Below are 21033 nucleotides of genomic sequence, written 5' to 3' on the forward strand. Positions count from 1 at the left end.
GGCCTATCAGAGGGTGGAGGGTGGGAGGAAGGAGAGGATCAGGAAAAATAACTAATGGGTGCTAGGCGTAATACCTGGGGGTGAAATAATCTGCACAACAAACCCCCATAACACAAGTTAACCTACATAACAAACCTGTACATATACCCCTGAACTTGCAGTAAAAGTAAAAAAAAAAAAAAAAAAAAAAAAAGGTTCTACCTAGTACGTGCTATAGTAGGTAGATATAATGTTATATGTATTAATTCATTGAATCCTTTCAACAACCCTATGAGGAAGGCACTGTTATTATTCCTTTTTTGTTTTTCAGACAGGTTCTCTCTCTCTCTCTCTGTCACCCAGGCTGGAGTGCAGTGGTGCGATCTCCGCTCCCTACAGCCTCAACCTCCTGGGCTCAAGCGATCCCCCGCCTTAGGCTCCTAAGAAGCTGGGATCACAGGTGTGTGCCACCATGCCCCATGCCCAGCTAGATTTTTAAATTTTTTTGCAGAGACAGGGTCTTGCTATGTTGCCCAGGCTGGTGTTGAACTCCTGAGGTCAAGCGATCTGCCCACTTCAGCCTCCCAAAGTGTTGGAATTACAGATGTGAGCCACTGCACCTGGCTATTATTCCCATTTTAAAGATGAGGAAACCAAAGCACAGAGAGGTTAACACCCTTGCTTAAAGTCACACAGCTAGCAAGAGGTGCTAAGATGGGAACAAGACAGTCTGGCTCCAAAGATTAATAACTGAGATTCCAAATGATGACCTCAAGTCATCAAGATAAGTTTAATTACATTCTAACCTCAGTTTGAGAAGTCAGAGAAGTGTGAAATCCATTTTAGAAAGGCCTCTGTGCAAACTAGTTAAAATTAAAAAAAAAAAAAGGATTGGCTCTGAAACTCAGCTAACTGGAAAAATCCGCCAGTGTGCAACACTTTCTCCCTCTAACCCTGATGGCAGATAAGTGAGGCATTGCTGGGGGGTTGGCAGCTGATTTTGTTCCTTAGCCTTATCTGCCCTCCCTAATACAATCTAGACCCAGAAACATTTGCCAAAAGCCCACTGTGATCATCTGCATTGTTGCACCATTGTAGACTCCGTGGGGGATAAAACAGGCCTTCAGAGAAATTTCTAGACTGAAACGAAGGCAAGCTCCCTCCCTAATGGGTACCCATGCCACAGGGAAGTCCTTGAGACAAAGAGTGTGTAACTAACCGCCTGAGGGCTGTGCCTTGGAAGGTCACTCTGCCTTTCGTCAACAGTCATAGGAACAAGTGGGAGCTTGTGAATAGTTCAACCCCTTGATATATGTGTGAACCCAAGAAGAGGCTGGAGAAAGTGGCAATAAGATGGACAGGGCCAGCAGGATAACAGAGCAGCAAATTCTGGCTGAGGGTCAGAGGTTCAGCTATTTGACAGCCTCAGCCTGAGAGTCGTGCTCTCTGAGCACATGAAATGCTGTCCCCTTGGCCGGGCATGATGGTGCACAACTGTAGTCTCAGCACTTTGGGAGGCCGAAGTAGGAGGATCGCCTGAGCCCAGGATTTCGAGACCAGCCTGGACAACATGGTGAAACCCCATCTCTACTAAAAATACATAAAAATAGCCATGTGTGGTGGTGCGCACCTGTAGTCCCAGCTACTCAGGAGGCTGAGGTGGAAGGATTGAGCCCAAGAGGTGGAGGTTGCAGTGAGCCATGATCATGCCACTGCACTCCAGACTGGACAACTCCATCTCAAAAACAAAGAGAGAGAGAGGAAAAAAAAAAAAAAAAAAGGAAAAGAAATGCCATTCCCACCAGAAGCATCACTGGAATCAATCACAGAGAAGATAAAGCAGCTCCTGCAATATATAATTTCCTGCAATTTCTGTCTTTCACCCTATCTTTTTAAAAAACATATTAAGTTCTTCTAAAACATCAGGATTGCCTCCATTTGCATCTCTCCGCATGTTAATGGGGCTGCTGGGGAGATTATAGCAAACAGCCTTGCTCTCCAGAGTGGCCTGGTCTGCTCTGGCATCTTAGCCCTCCCTCCCCTGAAGAGGGCTGTGAAGGTTAGAGGTCAGGGGGAGAACAGAAGAAGGCTGTTGGGTCTCAATGGCAGCTTCCAGATTCAGAACAAGTATGAGGTGTGTGCAAAATTTAAAGGGGGCTCAAAATTTCGGTCATCAAAAAAAATTTTTTTAATGCGACATTAAAAAAATCAAAATCAATGCAAAAGCTATAATAAACAGAATATCAAAATTTTAAATGAAGACATTTTATAAGTGAAGCAGAGGCACAGAAAAGTAACTTGCCCAGGGTCACATAGGGAGTAAGCAATGGCTTTTGGTCTGGATCCAAAGCTCAAGTTCTTAATCACCGTGCCTTACAACTTACATGCCCTAAGAAGCACTTTTAAAGCCAGGAACAGTGGCTCATACCTGGAACCCCAGCTACTCAGAAGGCTAAGGCAGTAGTATGGTTTGAGGCCAGGAGTTTGAGACCAGCCTGGGCAACATAGTGAGACCTCCATCTCTAAAAAAATAACAATTTAAAAAATTTAGGCCTGACGCTGTGGCTCACGCCTGTAATCCCAGCACTTTGGGAGGCCAAGGTGGGCAGATCACTTGAGGCCAGGAGTTCAAAATCAGCCTGGCCAATATGGTGAAACCCCGTCTCTACCAAAAACACAAAAATTAGCCAGGTGTGGTGATGCATGCCTATAATCCCAGATACTCGGGAGGCTGAGGCAGGAGAATTGCTTGAACCCGGGAGGTGGAGGTTGTAGTCAGCCGAGACCGTGGCACTGCACTCCAGCCTGGGTGACAGAGCAAGACTCCGTCTCAAAAAAAAAAATAAAAATAAAATAAAAAAGAAGGGCCACGGTACATTTATTTTCTTCCCCTTAAAATGTGCTGGATTTTCCAAATCTCCTAGAATTAACCTATTGTCTTTTTTAGTCAGAAAAAAATAAGACATCAATGAAAAAGAAAAGGAATCAGCACTCCAGTAGGAGGAAACACACCAGGAGCTGGGGGTGATTCTGTGAGTAGGGCCCTCTAGGAGGAGGAGGCTGGAGCTGGGCTCATGGGATAGGACGGCAGAAGCAGGAAACCTGGGACGTCAGCGAACACCCCACAGGCTGGAGGTTATTCATACACAGATGGTGGGCACAGAAGCTGGTCTGAGAGACTGGGCCTGTCTTTATGCGTCGACTGTAATAACCATGTTGAGGCCAAGCTAGCTTTTCTTTGTTGTCTTAATGACTGACTTCCCAAACAATCCAATCAGTTGTGCATCTGTTGATTTGGTCATTCAGAGGCTGAAAACCCCAGATTGACCGTTTTCCCTCCCACTCACCGAGCCTGTGTTTCTGGGATACTAACCAAAATCCATCAACTGATGTTCAAAAGAAAAACAGGACGATTTGGATATGAGGATGTTCACTACAGTATTATTTATATTGTTTCCTAAAAAGAACAGCTTTGATAAATTATAGCCCATCCATACAATAGAGAAATAACATGCGGCTATTAAGTGCATGTTTTCTAAAAATGTATAATGATACAGGAAAAGGCAGCCTATAAAACTGGATACTATATTATATCAATTATAAGAAAAATTACGTACATGGACACTCAGCAAGAAAGCCTTGGAGGAAGCACATCAAAATGTCAAGAGTGATTATCTCTGGGTGACTTTTCCATGCTGTTTATACTTTTCTGTATTTTCCAATTTGTCCATAATGAATATGTTATTTTTTTAGCATCAGGAAGAAATGCTTTTGTTTTGTTTTGGCTTTTTAAAAGCCAGATAGATTATTTCTAAGACCAAAAAAATTCAAACTAACCTTAAGAAGGGTGATGTTTGAATGCTGGTTACACAGGATGCTCATATCGGTCTCAGCCACAACACACGACTCTCCTATGTATCAACCTGCACACTTCCGAGTCTCAGAGAACCTTCACCACCTCCCCCACTTAACTTGACTCTTCCTTCTCATCTCTCTTTCTCCATGGCTCTTCCTTCTTCCCTCATCTTTCAGGTAGAGAAACTGGCCTCTCCCTGAAGCTTGTCTTTGGAACAACAAAAGTTTTGATTGTGTTGGGATCCAGGCTGCTAAGTTCCCCAGCTATGAGGTCCCACACAATCTGGCCCCAACTCCCACCATCACCACCCACAGTCTCATCTTTCCGATTCCTCATCCATCACTCCTGCCCCAGGGCCTTTGCACTGGCTGTTCTGTCTGCTTGGACCAATATTCCCCAGGTAACTGGAAGGGTTCATTCTCCCACCTGTCTATATATATTGGCATATTACATAGTATCTACACATTTTCCTTCGGGATAGTCAAGAGTGTGATAAAATAGTTGTTGTAAGAAGAGGCGCTGGATCTGCCAGGGCTGAGGACCACTGCTCTCATGTGATTGCCGGTTGGCATTTCCATCTCTCATACTAAATTAAAAATTCTGGGACAGCAGGGACTCAGTCAAAGCATATTTCCTGAAATGAAATGAAAGAATACATGAGCACGCTGGTGACACCTAAGGGGTGGGGAGGCCCCCAGGGGCAGTTATGGTGTGAAGTTGTAACTCCCTTTGCAGGAGAGAGATGAGGCACACCCTTCTTCCTCCATCACTGCCTCTTCCATGACCACCGCCACCATCCTGGCTGGGACGGCCAGTCGGGTGGAAGGACCTGACTAGGAGGTGGTAAAGACGTACTATCCTGAGCCAGGAAGTCCTGACTCCAGAGCAAGGCAGGTCTGGGTGGCTGGCAGGTCTCCGGGGGGAACCAAGGGGCTGGGAAGTGGAGGGCAGAGCTATCCAACCCTCTGTATTGACAACAACCCCTACCTTTTCTTTTTTTTTTTTTTTTTGACAGGGTCTCACTCTGTTCCCCAGGCTTCAGTGCATTGGTGCAATCATGGTTCACTACAGCTTTGACCTCCCAAGCTCAAGTGACCCTCCTACCCCAGCCTCCTGAGTAGCTGGGACCACAGGCGTGCACCACCACACCCTGCTAATTAAAAAAATTTTTTTTGTAGAGATGGTCGGGGGGGGTCTCACTATGATGTCCAGGCTGGTCTCGAACTCCTGAGCTCAAGCTATTCTCCTGCCTTGCTCAGCCTCGCAAAGTGCTGGGATTATAGGCGTGAACCCCAACCTCCACTGCTCAAAGCCAGCCTGCCTGCTGAGGGCAGTAGCCCCACAAGGAACAGAAGGTCGGTGACTGTTCCCTGTACCGTGAGGGCTCGAGGCTCCAGGGGTGAGGGAAAGACTGAGGATTAGGAGTCCAAGGCCTGAGCTAGAATCCCAGCAATCTTAGGCAGACCACTAACTTCTCTGCATCCGTAAAACAGGGTTACTCACACCTACCCAGCCCCCCAGCCTTGCGGTCAGAATCAAATAAGACTAAATAAGAGGGTCTCGGTAAACCAATGTTGGCCAGTATTACAGGCAGTAACAATCGTTTTACTGCTGTATTACAGGCAGTAACAATCGTTTTACTGCTGAGCAGAATTGAACCTTGGGTGATTCAGAAGGCCCTTCGGGAGACCAACCTCATGACTGTCAACATCAAGTACCATTCGATAGTATTTGGATCAAATTCTGATTGTGGGAACTTCTTTGACATTTAAATTCCAGATGAACAAGGCTTTTCTATAACCTGTCAAACTATGCTGGTGACACACTGGAGTCCACTGTCATCCTTTGCTGGTTCCCACCCACCCACGTCGTCCCCATGGATGAAGAGACGGTTTGTCTACTTCGGCAAAATGTATTCATTTGAGCAGGAAGCCCTGCTCTGGTGAAAAATCATCTCTCAGACCCCACCCTCTTCCTTTGATCCTCCCACTGAATGCTGAGCTGGAAAGACGAAGCAAAGCTGTTCAGATGTAATTATTTTAATTCAGCCAGATGCTGGGAATTAGTCTCTTTTCCTTGCAAGGATTCTAGGGAGAGACAGAACTCAGCTAAAGATGCCCCAGAAGAAAAGGAGCTGACAATCTCAGGAGGAAGGGAGGGCGCTCCCTGCCCCCGACATAGACCCCTGGTGCTGGAACAGCTTAAATCAAGAAAACTGCTGCTATCCCTGGGTGAAGGAGTAGGGAGGACTGGGGAAGAAGGAGGAAGAGGAAGGGTTTAACACCTGATAGGTATTAAACCTAAGACTGCTTACCAACCCCTGGAATGCTAGACCAGTAACGGCCACCAGCATTGTCTAGAGCGTTAGAATTTCCAAAGCGCTTTCATGTATGTGACTTTATTTGGTTATAAACTAGGAAGAAAGTCACCAGCTGGGCTAGAAGCTTGGGGAAACACTGAATTTAGGTTCAAGGAATTCAGATGCACCCTTTCCTAGGCATCTGTTAGACACACTCACATTCATGAACTCCTTTAATCCTCACAGCAACCCTATCAGCGCCAAGCTGCAGGTGGAAAACGGAGGCTCTGGGAGCTGCAACAGCTCTGTTCCACAGGGCAACTGAATTCTCTCCCTTGTCTGAACTCCAGTGGCATCCAGATCCTCAGCGGACACGTGTGTTTTGTCCATGACCTGGTGCTGAACACTCGGTCTGTGCTTCCCAATCATTCAGTCACATATTCGTGATGGGTCCTCGGGAATGCCTACTGCACCCCAAGTCCTGCCCTGGGGGTGCACATTGGGTGGGGTTCATTCCCGCTGTCAAGTGCCTTCAGATCCACTGAGATTAACAGATAAGCAACCCGGGTGAGCAGTCACATATGAATTTTTTTGGTCATCTCTAGACTGCCCTGTACTATCGATTCTGTGTTCGTGTGTCTTATTCTTCCACTGGAAGTCCTTGGAAACAGAGTTTGTAACACCACAGTCCAGTGGTTAAAGACCTTGGCTCTAGAACCAAACTGCCAAGTTTCAAATCTCTTCTACTCAGTGGCTGTGTGACCTTGGACAGATCAATTAACCTCTCTGTGCTTCAGTTTCCTTATCTATAAAAGTGAGGAAAGTTAATGAGGACCATAATTCATCAGATGTTATAACACATCATACTACATACTACATTATATATTATAATACATTAGATAAGTAAGTCAATACATGTAAACCACTTAGCACAGTGTATGGCCCAAAATAATGACTCAATTAATGTTCTCTAACACTGTTATACCTCTATACCAGCAGCTCTCAAAGTATGGACCAGGAACCCCGAGGGATCTGTGGGGTCAAAACTATTTACATAATAATGCTAAGATGAAGAGTTTTCCAGAGGTTATCTGACAGGGATTTCACAACAGATTGACTACAGAAGCAGCTATGAGAATCCAGATGTCTTCCATTAAGTCAGACATTAAAGAGATTTGCAAAAATGTAAAACAAGGCCACTCTTCTCATTAAATGATTATTGGGAGTTATTGTTGTTTTTCAAAATATGTGTTATTTTATTTATTTTTTTTTTTTGGGATGGAGTCTCGCTCTGTCGCCCAGGCTGGAGTGCAGAGGAGCCGAGATTCCAATCTCAGCTCACTGCAGCCTCTGCCTGCAGGGCCCAGCTAATTTTTTGTGTTTTTAGTAGAGACGGGGTTTCACCATGCTGGCCAGGCTGGTCTCGAACTCCTGACCTCGTGATCCGCCCGCCTTGGCCTCCCAAAGTGCTGGGATTACAGGCGTGAGCCACCGCGCCCGGCCCCAAAAAATGCGTTATTTATGTTGACCCATAATGGGTTCAACTATTGTTATTTTTAAAGGAATTAAATTATTTTTAAAGGAATTAATACATACATTAAAATTCTGTTTAAATTTCTAGTAGGATAAATATTGATTGATAGCTGATCCATAGCACTGACCTCCCAGGAAGGTAGGAAAATCTTGTTTCTCCTGGTCATCCCTCCCAGCTCCATGGGAAGCTGTGTTCCCAGGGTAGCCCAGGCTTTGTTTACGCTTGCACCCTGCCTCTCCCTGCATCTGTCCCAGCCTCCTCTTCTCTCCAAGCCCCACCACTTTCCCACTTTTATAGCCACTCTTAGGTTAGATGGTGGTGCTTTTGGGGCTGAGCCCGGATCTTAGAATCAAGCTGACCTGGAGTAGAATCATGGCTCTGCTGTTTGTCATCCTTGAGCAGGTGACTTTGCCTCTCTGAGCCTCAATTTCCTCATCCATAGAATGGGAGTAACATTTTAGTACCTGCCTCTTAGGATGATTGTCAAGAGCAGCGATAACTTATGTAAAGTCCCTATTACTTGACAAATACTGACCATCACCATTGTGATACTTTATCATTATTATTAATCATGAGGTCCCCTGAGCCCCTTCTTTGTGTGCTCAGCTGTCCCCATCTCCTGCTCCCCCACAGTCCTACAGAAAAAGCAAGACCAAGGGCTGCCTGGGACTGCAGACTTCTTCCCAACACATGCGTACGCACAGACACACTCCATCCGCCCCATGCAGGGTGTCACCCTACTCCAGAGCTGAAAGTGAAAAATGACAGCTAAATGTCAAGCACCCAGGCTTCCTTCAAGACTGAAAAGGTCTTTGCTGCCACAGTGTTGGTGCCAAGGCAGTCTGGGCTCAAGGACACGTGAGTGGCGGCTGTGATGGGGAGGGGAGGGAGCCCTGGCATGGGAGCTAGGGGACGGGGCTCAGCTGGGCTCTGCTGCTGACTGTGGGTGAGCTCCTTCTCCTCTCCGGGCCTCAGTCTGCTCAGCTATAAAAAGGGAAAACACCCACTAGCTCTGATGTTGCAAAATTCTATGACAGCCAGGTCAGCATCAGGAGCCCTGTCTACCCTCGGTTCCCTCCAGGGGCTCAGGGAGGCCAGCCTGCACTCCATCACCCCCACCCCAACCACGTCCTGTGCTGGAGTCCTCTGCCACTCACCCTACAGTTGCTGAGCTCCTCAGCGGACAGGATGATGGTGCCACATTTCTTTCCTGGGACACCACTGGGAGAGGAGAAGATGAAAGAATGGAAAGCCAGACAAAGACAGAGCCATAAACCTGACACTCCCTCAATCAGCCCCCTGCCCATCCTCCCCCTCCCCCTACCATCCAGCAGATCGCCCCAAAGCCCCTGAGAAGACAGAGTCTCCTGAGATCCTTGTGGCAGTGTGGCCTAGTGCACTGCTTCCTGGGACCGGGTCCCCGAGCCTGGAGCTGCCCCACCCCCTGCTCCCCGAGAGCCCACCAGGAAGGGTCGTGCCTGCAGTGAAAGTCCTAGAATTGGAAAAGCATCCAGACTCACCCGGAGGCTTCCAGACCAGTGGTTCTCAAACTTTCCATCCAAAGACCACTTCTGTGGGCAAAAGACCTCATGGGCTAGCCACCCCACCTCACACCCAGCTGACCCCCAGCGTCCCGGGACAGTCCAGCTCTGAGCCACTCTGATGTGTCACGGGAGGGAGGAAGGCAGGAGGGCTGGTGGGCCCTTGCTGGCAGCTTGCCCAGGCTCCTTCCCATGGCTACCTCCCCTTAAATGCCTTGGCTGGGGTCTCCCTGGGAGTGAGAGATCCCAGCCGACTGTGCAGCTCCCCAGTGAAGTGGACAACCAGGTCAAGGTCCGTGAAGTCGGTCCACCCCAGCACATCCCTCCAGGAGGGCAAGTTCTTCGGCTGGGGCTCCACCCAGGGGAACTGAACCACCTCTTCCCCTGGTTAGATAGGACCCCCTCCTTCAGGCACCATCCCAGCCCACTCTAATGTTTGGGACTAAGCCAGAGGTGGGGGAGTCCCAGTGTAGTCAGGGGCCACTGGGAGGGAGAGGAAAATGTCGGATTGTCCAGCAGCTCTGTGACTTTGGGCTCATTCCTGTACCTCTCTGAGCCTCAGTTTTCTCCCCTATATAATGAGCATGACTGTATATACCACACAGTGCTTGGCACAGAGAAGGCCCGCAGTGAGCAGCATCCCCCTCCCTGCACCCTTTACTTCACAATTGTGCAACGCTGGTAAAATCCAGCCTCACACCTCAGGCCAGCCACAGGACCACCAGCATGCTGTCTGTGGAACACACTTTGAGAACCACTGATGGAGCTCTTCCCAGCACCAGCTATTGGAGGGAGAGGCTCTCAAACAGAGGAGGCAGGGGAGGAAGGGAAGCCGGCCCTGGAGGGCTGGCAGGACAGCCCAGATCTCTCCAAATCAGGTGAGCAGAGCAGGGGCCACATCTGGGGCATCCCCTGCCACGGACAGGGGACAGTGCCTGCCAGGTTGTCCCCCTAGACTTGGGCAGCTGAGCTGAGTGCCTCAAAGCCCTTCCCCACCCGCTGGTCTGGTCCTCCACGGTAGTAAAGACATGATTTGTTTGCCCAGGGAGATAGAATCCTCCACGCCAGCCTCCTCCGCCCCATGTTTCTCCATCTGTTCCTCTCTTTGCCTCTGAGTCCTTCTTCTATTTCCGATCCTTCTTTCCCTCCTCTCCAGCCCCAACCTGCTCCCACCTTCTTGGCCTTCCTTTCTCTCTCTCCCTCCCTCCCTGTCTTTGTATCTCTGTCTGACTCCTGCTGCCTCCCCAGTTGCTGCTTCTCTACTCTCCAGGTGAATTAGCATCCATGCTCTCCCTGGGCTGTGAGCATCCCCGGGCCCGCTGGAGGCCCCTTCCCCACCTGCAGCTGGTCCAGTGGCATATCCAGCTGCTGCAACCTCAATTCCTGAGAGCTCTCAGGGAAGGCCAGGGAAGCTCTGCTTACCCCAACAAAATGCCCTTCTGCAGAGGCCCCTCCAGGCAGAGGTTCCCTGCCCTGCACACCCCCACCTCCAGCCCCAGTGGGCGAGTGGGCGTGAGAAAGAAGCCAGGGTGGGAACTCCCCAACCGGGAAACAAGGGGAGGGAAGGAGGGGGAGGCTCTGCGTTGGCCACATTTGCATGAGGCCAGCCGAAACCAGATGGTCAGGGTGGTGGAGTGAGGCTGGCCCACCGCAGCTGGCGAGCAAACGAGCAAACGTGAAAAGTGGGGATTCAGCTGGATCTACTCTGTGGTGAGGAGGAGGCGGACATCCAGCAGCCAAAACAAGGGAGGGGAACAGGGGGGAAAGGATAAAGACAGGGGAGGAAAGAGGGGGAGAGAAGGGTGGGGATTGGGGGCCTAGAGAAGCCAGGCCAGGGAGAGAGGAAGGGAACAGAGAGTGCCCAGCCCCGCTATTCCTAGACAACATCCCCCACCTGTAAGCCCCACCCTCTCCCTGAAGTCCCAGGAGCCACTGGGGCTTGAGATGCCCAAGCTCTAGCTTGGATGGGGGAGGGGCCCACTGCCGAGTGGGGGCCTCTGTTCAGGGCCCAAAGAGCCTGGGAGCCTAAGGAGGAACCCAGGACTCTCTGTCCCCGGATCAGGGCCAAATTCACAGTGATGGGAGCAGGGACGAGGCCCAGACTCTGAGGCCCCCTTTGCAGAGCTGGCTGAATGTCTAAGGACTCCAGGGCCAGAGATGTCTGGCAACCTACCCGTTGGACACAGCTGGCATGGGTTTGCCCGTCCTGGAATTCAGGCTGAATGCACCTATCCTGTGGAGAAAGAGGGGGAGAGAGAGCATGCCATGAGCTGAGTACCCCCGCCCAGACAGGCCAGCGCACTTGGCATCCAGATGCTTGGAGACAAGCGGCTGCTCTGGAAGTCATTAAAACAGGATCAAAGCCACAGGCCAGAGCAAGTGGAGTCCTTCTTCTGGGCAAATTCCTCTCCTTCAGTGGTTCTCAAGGTGGGATGCCCAGACCAGCAGCACCAGCATGTCCTGGGAATGTTATTAATAGGAATGTAAATTCCCAGGCCGAGCCCATACCCACAGGATCAGGAACTCTGTGGGGTGGAGCCCAGCAATCTTTGGTGACACTGGTACCTGCTGCAGTTTGGGAACCCCTGTTCTCCCTTTCCAGACTCCGCATCCAGACTGCAAGATGGGGAGACTGCTGGAAGAATCACATGAGATCATGATATGGGCTGAACTGTATCCCCCAAAATTCATGTATTGAAATCTTAATCTCCAGGTCCTCAGAATGTGACTATATTTGGAAATAGAGTCTTTTTTATTTTTTTATTTTCATTTTTATTTTTGAAACAGAGTCTCGCTCTGTCACCCAGGCTGGAGTGCAGTGGCGTGATCTCGGCTCACTGCAACCTCCACCTACCAGGTTCAAGTGATTCTCCTGCCTCAGCCTCCCAGGTAGCTGGGACTACAGGCACGCACCACCATGCCTGGCTAATTTTTGTATTTTTAGTAGAGACGAGGGTTCACCATGTTGGCCAGGATGGTCTCGAACTCCTGACCTCAGGTGATCTGCCCACCTTGGCCTCCCAAAGTGATTGGATTACAGGCGTGAGCCACCATGCCCAGCCTGGAGATAGGGTCTTTAAGGAGGTAATTAAGGTAAAATGAGGTCATGGCAGTGGACCCTAATCCAATGGCTGGTGTCCTCATAAGAAGAGGTGACTAGGACACAGAGGTGCACAGAGAGATGACAATGTGAAGACACAGAGATGAAAAAGAAGACAGCCATCCTCAGAAGACATGAACTCTGTTGACATCTTGATCTCTGACGTCTAGCCGCCAGAATTGTGAGAAAATCAATTTTTCTTATTTAAGCCACTCAGTTTGTGGTATTTGCCACAATGGTCCCAGCGAACTAACACAGATTTCACAAGCAAAACACTGACCCTCACGCCTGGCCCAAAATAGATGCCCAGTAAACAGGAGCTGTTCACAGGGTTTAGTCAGGAAGACAACTAAACTAAGACATGTGAAATCTTCGATGGGGTAAAAGGTCCACCTCCTCCTCCAACATTGCCGTCAACCTCTGTATTTTATTTTATTTTATTTTTGAGATGGAATCTCGTTCTGTCACCCAGGCTAGAGTGCAGTGGTGTAATCTCAGCTCACTGCAACCTCCGCCTCCTGGGTTCAAGCGATTCTCCTGCCTCAGCCTCCCTAGTAGCTGGGACTACAGGCATGTGCCACCACGCCAGGCTAATTTTTGTATTTTTAGTAGAGACAAGGTTTCTCCATGTTGGTCAGGCTGGTCTCAAACTCCCGACCTCAGGTGATCCACCCGCCTCGGCCTCCCACAGTGCTGGGATTACAGGCATGAGCTACTGAGCCCTGCCAACCTCTATATTTTAGAACTTGCTTGTCCTTTAAGGCTCAGTTTCAAAAGCCATCTCCATAGGAAGTCTCCCTCAATACTCCCCCACCCCCAGAGGGTATTTCCTGTCACCAACGGTGGACCAGGTGAGAGCAGGAAGGAAACAGACCCAAATGACTAGTGGCTTTGGACCCAGGCAGCTGGGAGTTGGGAAGCACAGACACACTCCCTCATAGGGCATCTCCATCCTGGCAACCCAGGTAAAGCCACGGGTGGGGGTGCTGCTGGAAAGAGCAGATGCTAATGGGTATGCTACACATAGCACATGGTTAACACTGAAGTGGGCACAGGGGCAGATGTTCCTAGAGAAAGAATATAAAATTACGAATGAAAACTGTTAGAAATAAGTCCGAAGAGGGAGGGGCCTAGCAAATATGAATGTGAATTTTGTATGCTTTTTTGCAAGAGGCTCTCAAATTCTATAAGCTATAGAGACCCCCAAAACAGGGGTTTTCCCCCATTCTTAATAAATGATAGCTATTTTCACTGTTTTCTAGGAACCCAGAGATGAGACCTTTTGGGGGCCAAGGAAACATTTCCGGGGGCCCTGAAGTTATCATGAGTTACTGGGGGTCACGGGCAAGGATCTGGAAGAGAGACCACACACACACACATTGCAGTTATTATTATTATTTTGAGACAGAGTCTCACTCTGTTGCCCAAGTTGGAGTACAGTAGCCCAATCTCGGCTCACTGCAACCTCCTGGGTTCAACTGATTCTCGTGCCTCAGCCTCCAGAGTAGCTGGGACTACAGGTGTGCACCACCACGCCCAGCTAATTTTTTTGTATTTTTAGTAGAGACAAGGTTGCACCATGTTGGCCAGGCTGGTCTCGAACTCCTGAGCTCAGGCGATCCATTGCCTTGGCCTCCCAAAGTGCTGGGATTACAGGTGTGAGCCACCGTGCTCAGTTCACACTGCAGTTATTGATCATGGTGAGGGGACAGCGTCCAGTGGGAACTTGGCAGAAGATCTGATGATCTCCCTTTCCCGGCCTCTTTACCCTGTGGCCTGGATGCCTGTCCCAGTCTGCCCTCTCTTTCCTGGGCCCTGCCCACGAGTGTCAACCTAAAATAATCAAAAGCTTCGGGATCCAGTTAAATTAGTTTATTTAAATGCAAAGTGTGAGGGTGGCTGTCCAGAGAAATATGGACACCAAAGAATGGTGACCAGTGTTCCCCAGTGTGGGGAAAGGTAAGAATCGTTTATACAGGCAAGGGCCCTGCCCCTGGTACTTCCTGAGAAATAGGGACAAGAGAGGTCACCCTCACCACCTGGCCAGCCCTGGCTGGTCCCTGAAGACATCATCAGGCTCCACTGTGAGAAGCCTTGGATTCCTCATCCCAGAGCCTGCTTCAGAGTAACAGCTTTTCCCTAAAAGCAAATTAAGGTCAGGGACCATCAGGGACAGGATGGGACGGGAGGAGCCTCACTGTACCCAGCTCTGGCCTACAAGCTGTGAACAATCTTAGGAATATGCTATGTGAGTAGAGCCCTGGGTTCAAATCCCAGCTCCCAGCTCTCCCTCTTCCTAGCTGTGTGTCCTTGGGCAAGTCACTTCCCCTCTCTGGGCTTCAGTTTCTTCTTCCACACTATGATAGGGGTCAGGGTGGGAATAGACTATATGGTGTCTAGTCTATTTCCTCCTGGGCCTTCCCAGGAGATGGGACTCTAATAACCCAGCCTGGGTTCCCCTGAAATACCTGGATTAGAAGCCCCGTGAGAGCAGTGAGGCATGGGGTCTCTTTATTCCTAATAACCCTGCAGATGCCAGTCATAGCCAGCTGACTGCTTTGTCCCCATCCTGAGCCAGCCCCCAGCAGAATGGGCGGGAAGTTGGCCTACCACTGGGAAAGCAACCCAGACACTCACGTGAGGGGCTTTTCCAGGCGGCTCCCAGGGGACCCCACAATCTCTCCAAGGGTGCAGAAGGCCTGGCCCAGGAAATCCTGCATATCCAGGGAACAGAAGAGACCAATGTCACCCACTCTGCTCACAGCTATCCCACCTCCCCCATCGCCCAATTCCTGGAAGCGTGAGGGCCCTTAAATGACAGGATGCAGCGTCGGAAACACATTCCATCACAGCAAAGCCCCAGGCTCACCCAGAGGATGGCATTTCAGAAACTATGGAATTGCTGAGCAGTTACTGGCAGAACTCACGTGTTTGGATAAATCAGGACTCTTAGAGTCAACGTCGTATCTGCAGGGAACACAGAGAAATGATGAAGGCAGCTGCGGACATTCTGCCCAATCCTGCCTGGGTTCTCAAGTTGAGTCAGGGCCCCTGTCCCCCAAAAACCAGGTCCCAACACAGTGAATATTTCCAGGAGTAATGGTTGGAAGGCATGACAGGGAGCCTTCTGGGTGCTGGACATGTTCTGTCCTTGAGCTGGGTGACATCAGAGGGGTGGAAACAGATGTAAAAATGCATCGTGGAGTAGGCACAAAGATTTATGCGCTTCACTGTATATATGTTATATCTCATTAAAAATGGAAAAAACTAAATCAATGAGCTCTGTTCACAGGTGGCTAAGCCATCTTACCTTTCACTCCCTTCACTTACAGAGTTCTCCATCTTTGCTCTTTGCAGCCTAGCCTTGGCTGCCCGTGGTGCTAATACCTTGCTTCTGACCTTCCCTTATAGCTTCACCCTACCCAGGCCTGCCCAGCTTGCCCACAGGCCTGGTCACTCAAGAAGGAGGGAGGCATTGACACCTTCACCTCAGCTGGCTGCAGGCAGCGTGATGCTACAGCTGGCCTCCTCCCCTCACCTGGGGCCTGCTCACCTGGAGCCTCACCTGCAACCTTCCCCCAGCATCTCCCACCCACCCACTGGCATCTCTGCAGCCAAACAGCCATGCCAGGCCCAGATGACTCCTGCTGAGGGATGGTCACTCTCTTATCAACCTTCTCCAAAATGTCACCAGGTGACTTCTCTACAATAGGCTGTGTTGACTCTCCTCAGCCTCAATACCTCCCATCTCTCCCTCCAAAGTCATTTCCTTCCACTGCATTCTTTCCTTTTCTCCCTAAGATCCCAAACCCCCTTCTTTCCCACTCTGACCACTCTTCTGTGGGGCAAAGACTTTTCAAACCATCCCATACCCCATAAAAACAACATCGCAAACTCCCCAGCCTGTTTACCAAGCCTGAAATTCCACCCTGATCTTTAATGTCAGGAGAAAGGCACTCTCATGTTCCGATGGATGCTGGATGCCTGAGCCCCATCAGCCAGGCCACCTCTGCAGGCGGGGAGGCTGCAGGGACCCTCTCCCAGAACACGCTTAGATGGAGGAAGCAGCCAGTGGGTACCTCCTGGTTGCCAGGGGAGAAAAGGGCTCCCAGAGGCACAGCCAAGAGTTGCCTTCAGGATCTTTCCTCAGCAGACATTCCCCAGCACCAAGCAGCTTGCCTGATGCCATCCCCAACTTAACTGAGACGAACTGGGGTGAATGCCATTGTTCTCTGTCTTCTTCCCCCTTTCCATCTCTCCTGGTAAGGGTGCAGGCGACTTCAGCTAATTGTCACTTCTATCCCAGGCCAACCCTGGGCTCCCACTAATTTCTCAGCTCCTCCCTCAACCACAGGTCTGTGGTCCTACCTGCCAGCAATCTTCCTCCCCACCTGGCTGCATCTTCAGCACCATCTTCCACTTACAGATCAAAACGGAGGTTCTGCTTCTCCTCGAAAAAGTAATCCACAATGAACTTGCGCACGAAGTCAGGATTGAGCGTGTTGTCGATGACTTCGGTGCGCCCAAACTGCAAGAGAAGATGGAGGGTGAACCTCAGGGCCGGGCTGGTGGGGCAGGCTGGTGGGGCAGGGGAGAGCACTGGGCTCAGAGCCCCTTAGTCCTGGTTCTGGCAGTTATGAAAGCCCTGTCTCTCCAGGCTCCTGACATCCATCCCCTCCCAATCAAAGCACGAGTTCTTCCATCTGACAGTGGAAGCCATGTACAGTATGGCTCCAACCCGTGCGGCTTCTCCCCATCTCCATGCAAGCTGATGGTCTTAATACCTGAGCAGGCCCTTCCCTTCACCTGGCCTCCCCGTCTCTGCCAGTGGCATATCCTCATTCCTTCAAGGCCTGATGTAAATGCCACCTCCTCCAGGAAGCCTTCCTGATTCCTCCAATCAGAGAATTTTATTTCTCTGAGCCTCCACCGAACTTGCGCCCACTCCATGATCACCATTCTGAGAATTGATTCCACAATTAGGTGTGTACTTATTTGATTCCCAATTGCAAACACAAGGGCATAGGCAGGGACTGTAGGAGACCACCTCCTAAAAGATCCCCACCTTTTGGTATTCATGCCCTTGCATAATCAGCTCCTCTCGAACGTGGGCTGGACCTAGTGACACACTTGTATTGAACAGAGTATCGCACAAGTCATAGAATGTCACTTCCAAGGTTATGTTGTAAACAACTATGACTTCCGTCTGGGCACCCTCTCTTGCTCTGTCTTGGTTGCTCACTTGATAAAACCAGCTGCCATGTTGTGAGCTGCCTTATGAAGGGGCGGCAAGGAAAGGATGAGGCCCCAGGCTAATACCAGTGAGGAACAGTGGCTGTCAATCTGCCCATCCGTAAGAACTGGAATCCTGCCAACAACCACTGGGTGAGCTTGCAAGCAAATCTTGCCCAGTTGAACCTTGAGATGATTGAGGCCCCAGCCAACACCTTCACTGTGACCTTGTGAGAGACCCTGAGCCAGAGGACCCAGCAAAGCTGCACTCAGATTCCTGCCTGCTGTTTAAACCACTAAATTCTGGGATAATTTATTACTCAGCAATAGCTAACTAATTCAGAGACTGAATTGTCTTGGTTGCCCTTGCAGCTGATATTCTAGAATTTTGTACATAATAGGCAGTCAATAATTGAATCCCATTCAATTTTGCAAATGACTTTAGGCCAAATCACTCCCCATCTTTGGGCATCAGAATCACTTGGTAAAACACAGATTGTGGAGGGCCTTACTCCAGAAGCTCTGACTCAGTAGGTCTAGAGTGGAGCCTGGGAATCTGCATTTTAAAAGTCCTCAGGTGATGCTGATGCTGTGGGTCTGGGGACTCCACTTTGAGAACCACTGGGCTAGGTGGTGTTCCACTGGGATCCAAGTCCCCTGGAGGCTCCGTAGGCCATAGAGGAGGGCAGAATGGGCACGATTCTAGGCCAACCATCCCATCAAAGCAGCTCTCTTTTATGTCTGCTCAATACAGTAGACATTTTGAGCAAAATTTTTGTTTCAAAAAAGGGGTGAGGGGCTAAGAGGTGAAGTTTAAACCCACTGCATTTACAATAGACTATCATTCAGCCTTAAAAAAGAAAGGAAATCCTGTCATGTGCTACAACATGGGTGCACCTTGAGATTATGCTAAGTGAAATAAGCCAGTCACAGTAGGACAAATAATGTATGTGTCCACTTATAGGAGGTATCTAAAGTGGCCAAATTCATTGATGCAGAAAGTAGAATGGCAGTGACCAGGGGCAGGGTGGAGGGGTATAGGGGGAGTTGTTTATGGGTATAGGGTTTCAGTTTTGCAAGATGAAATGTTCTAGAGACCTGTTTCACAACAATGCAAATACATTTGTAACTCTACTGAACTGTACACTTAAAAATGGTTATGATGCGGCTGGGCGCGGTGGCTGACGCCTGTAATCCCAGCACTTTGGGAGGCCAAGGTGGGCGGATCACGAGGTCAAGAGATCGAGACCATCCTGGCCAACATGGTGAAACCCCGTCTCTATTAAAAATACAAAAATTAGCTGGGCATGTTGGCACACGCCTGTAGACCCAGCTACTCAGGAGGCTGAAGCAGGAGAATCGCTTGAACCCAGGAGGCGGAGGTTGCAGTGAGCCAGGATTGCGCCAATGTACTCCAGCCTGGCAACAGAGTGAGACTCCATCTCAAAAAAAAAAAAAAAAAGGTTATGATGGAAAATTTTATGCTATGTGCTTTTTTTCCCCACAATTAAAAAACAAAAAACATTAGCTAAGCATAGTACCATGCACTTGGGGTCCCAGCTACTCAGGAGGCTAAGGTGGGGGGATGGTTGAGCCCAGGAGGGTGATACTGCAGTGAGCTATGATCACACCACTGCACTCCAGCTTGGGCAATAGAGAGAGACTCTGTCTCTAAAAACAAAAACAAACAAAAAATCCACCACACTGTATGCTCCATGAAGGCAGGGGTGCTGTTCGTTACAATATTTACCAGAGTCTGTCTCAAAGTAGTAAGACAGGCAGGTGCAAAGCAAAATATTTTAAATGGGCATTAATCCTTCTTAATAATCTTGAGTGTCAGAGTGTCAGTCTTCCTTGATGGGGCTCTGCAGTCCAGGAAAACACCAGCACATGGGCCCCTCACACATGTGGTAGATGAGGCCCTGGGTTACCTGGGGCTTACCCTGAGTGTCCCTTCTACCCTGAATTAAGTTAGAAACTTCCAAAGGGGTTGGGTGCGGTGGCTAACACCTGTAATCCCAGCACTTTGGGAGGCTGAGGTGGGTGGATCACTTGAGGTCAGGAGTTTGAGACCACCCTGGCCAACATGGTGAAACCCCGTCTCTATTTAAAAAAAAAAAAAAAAAAATTGAGCCAGGCTTGATGGCGCACGCCTATAGTCCCAGATATTTGGGAGGCTGAGGCAGGAGAATCACTTAAACCCAGGTGGAGGTCGCAGTGAACTAAGATGACGCCACTGTACCCCAGCCTGAGAGACAGAGAAAGACTCTGTCTCAATGGAGAGGGAAGCTCCCACTCCAGGTAACATGGGGTCATCTGAGAAGCACTAGATTTGGCATCTTTTGTCCCTCACTCCCTTGGTGAGTCAATCTCATGTTCCAGTCAATCTCATCGGCTAAATCTCTTCCTTTGCTGTGGCCTTGGTCTGGCCTCATCACTTTCTCACCTTGTCACCTCGACTACCACGGCAACCTCCTAAGGGGCCCCCAATATGTGCCAATTCCTAATGCTTGGAGCCTCCGCTCCCTGGCCATCCTGTTCTCCAACTCCCCACCCCTCCTGTGTGCGCCCATCATCCTCCTGCATCTCTAAGGCTGCACTTACTGTGCGGCCTGATAATGATCTACTGAGTCTATTTCTACCCCTCTAGATTGTGAGCTTCTCAAGCAGGAGGAGAATCCAAGTTCTCCTCATCTTTGTAGCCCAGGACCTAACACAGCATTTAATACACAGTCACAGGTTTAGATCGTAATAGCTACTGTTTATTGAACACATGCAATGCACCAGGAGCGGTTTTAAACATTTTGTGCCGTATGGATATTGACCGATTTTGCATCTATGTGTAAATTCATTTCAACATTCCTGATCACCTATATGTGTGTGTTGTTTGAATTATTTGAACTGGTTGCAACATCTTACTGGTTTCCTCATTAATTAACAAGCTTTGATAATAAATATTTGTCACGCTAATTTTAAACTTGTATGGCAGTCATGATTTTACCTTTTTAAAAAATATATGCTTTAACAGGTGCTTTTTAAAAATACCCATGCTCAGCCCCAACACAGACCAATTAAATACAAATCTCAGTGGGTGGGGCCTGAACAACTGTGCTTTTTTAAAGTTCCCTTGGTGATCGTAATGTGCAGGTGGAGTTGAGAACCACTAATGAATGAGAATACAGCAGGAGGAAGGAAGTAAACTAACATTTACTGAGCCCCTACTGAATGCTCAATAGCTTAAGTGCATCATTAAGTTATCTCATTCAATTCTCACAAAAATCCTGTGAGGTATTACCCATTGTACAAATGAGGAAACTAAAAATCAGAGAGGTTAAGTAACTTGCCCAAGATCACACAGCAAGGCAGAGCTGGGACCTAAACCCAGGTATATCTAACTCCAAAGCCCATTATATTTTTACTGCATCTAACTGTGAGGAGTCATCAAGCATTATGAAAATCAAATAAAGATGAGGTTTACTTCACAAGCATTTA

At 49.1% G+C, this 21033-nt stretch overlaps 1 protein-coding gene across 9 annotated transcripts in view; it reads right to left on the minus strand.

The window, feature by feature from the left end:
* The window catches only part of CPNE5 (copine 5), a 99182-nt gene that overhangs the window by 42414 nt on the left and 35735 nt on the right, over window positions 1-21033 (minus strand). For 4 of the 9 annotated variants that reach the window (XR_010157987.1, XM_009451158.5, XM_016955357.4 and 1 more), the window contains exons 4-9: window positions 16734-16837; window positions 15237-15276; window positions 14947-15023; window positions 11383-11442; window positions 9189-9239; window positions 8826-8889 (exon numbers count right to left, since the gene is read on the minus strand). Coding sequence is in view for 8 of the 9 variants with exons in the window: in XM_009451158.5 (XP_009449433.1) it covers window positions 8826-8889; window positions 9189-9239; window positions 11383-11442; window positions 14947-15023; window positions 15237-15276; window positions 16734-16837 (396 nt within the window). In the remaining variant the exon portion in view is untranslated. Of the gene's footprint in view, window positions 1-8825; window positions 8890-9188; window positions 9240-11382; window positions 11443-14166; window positions 14449-14946; window positions 15024-15236; window positions 15277-16733; window positions 16838-21033 lie in introns of those variants that run through there. The other 5 variants (XM_009451159.5, XM_054685737.2, XM_001173253.6 and 2 more) reach the window with 3 other exon arrangements.

The sequence above is a fragment of the Pan troglodytes genome, chromosome 5, assembly GCF_028858775.2.
Source record: "Pan troglodytes isolate AG18354 chromosome 5, NHGRI_mPanTro3-v2.0_pri, whole genome shotgun sequence".
NCBI classification, from domain to species: Eukaryota; Metazoa; Chordata; class Mammalia; order Primates; family Hominidae; genus Pan; species Pan troglodytes.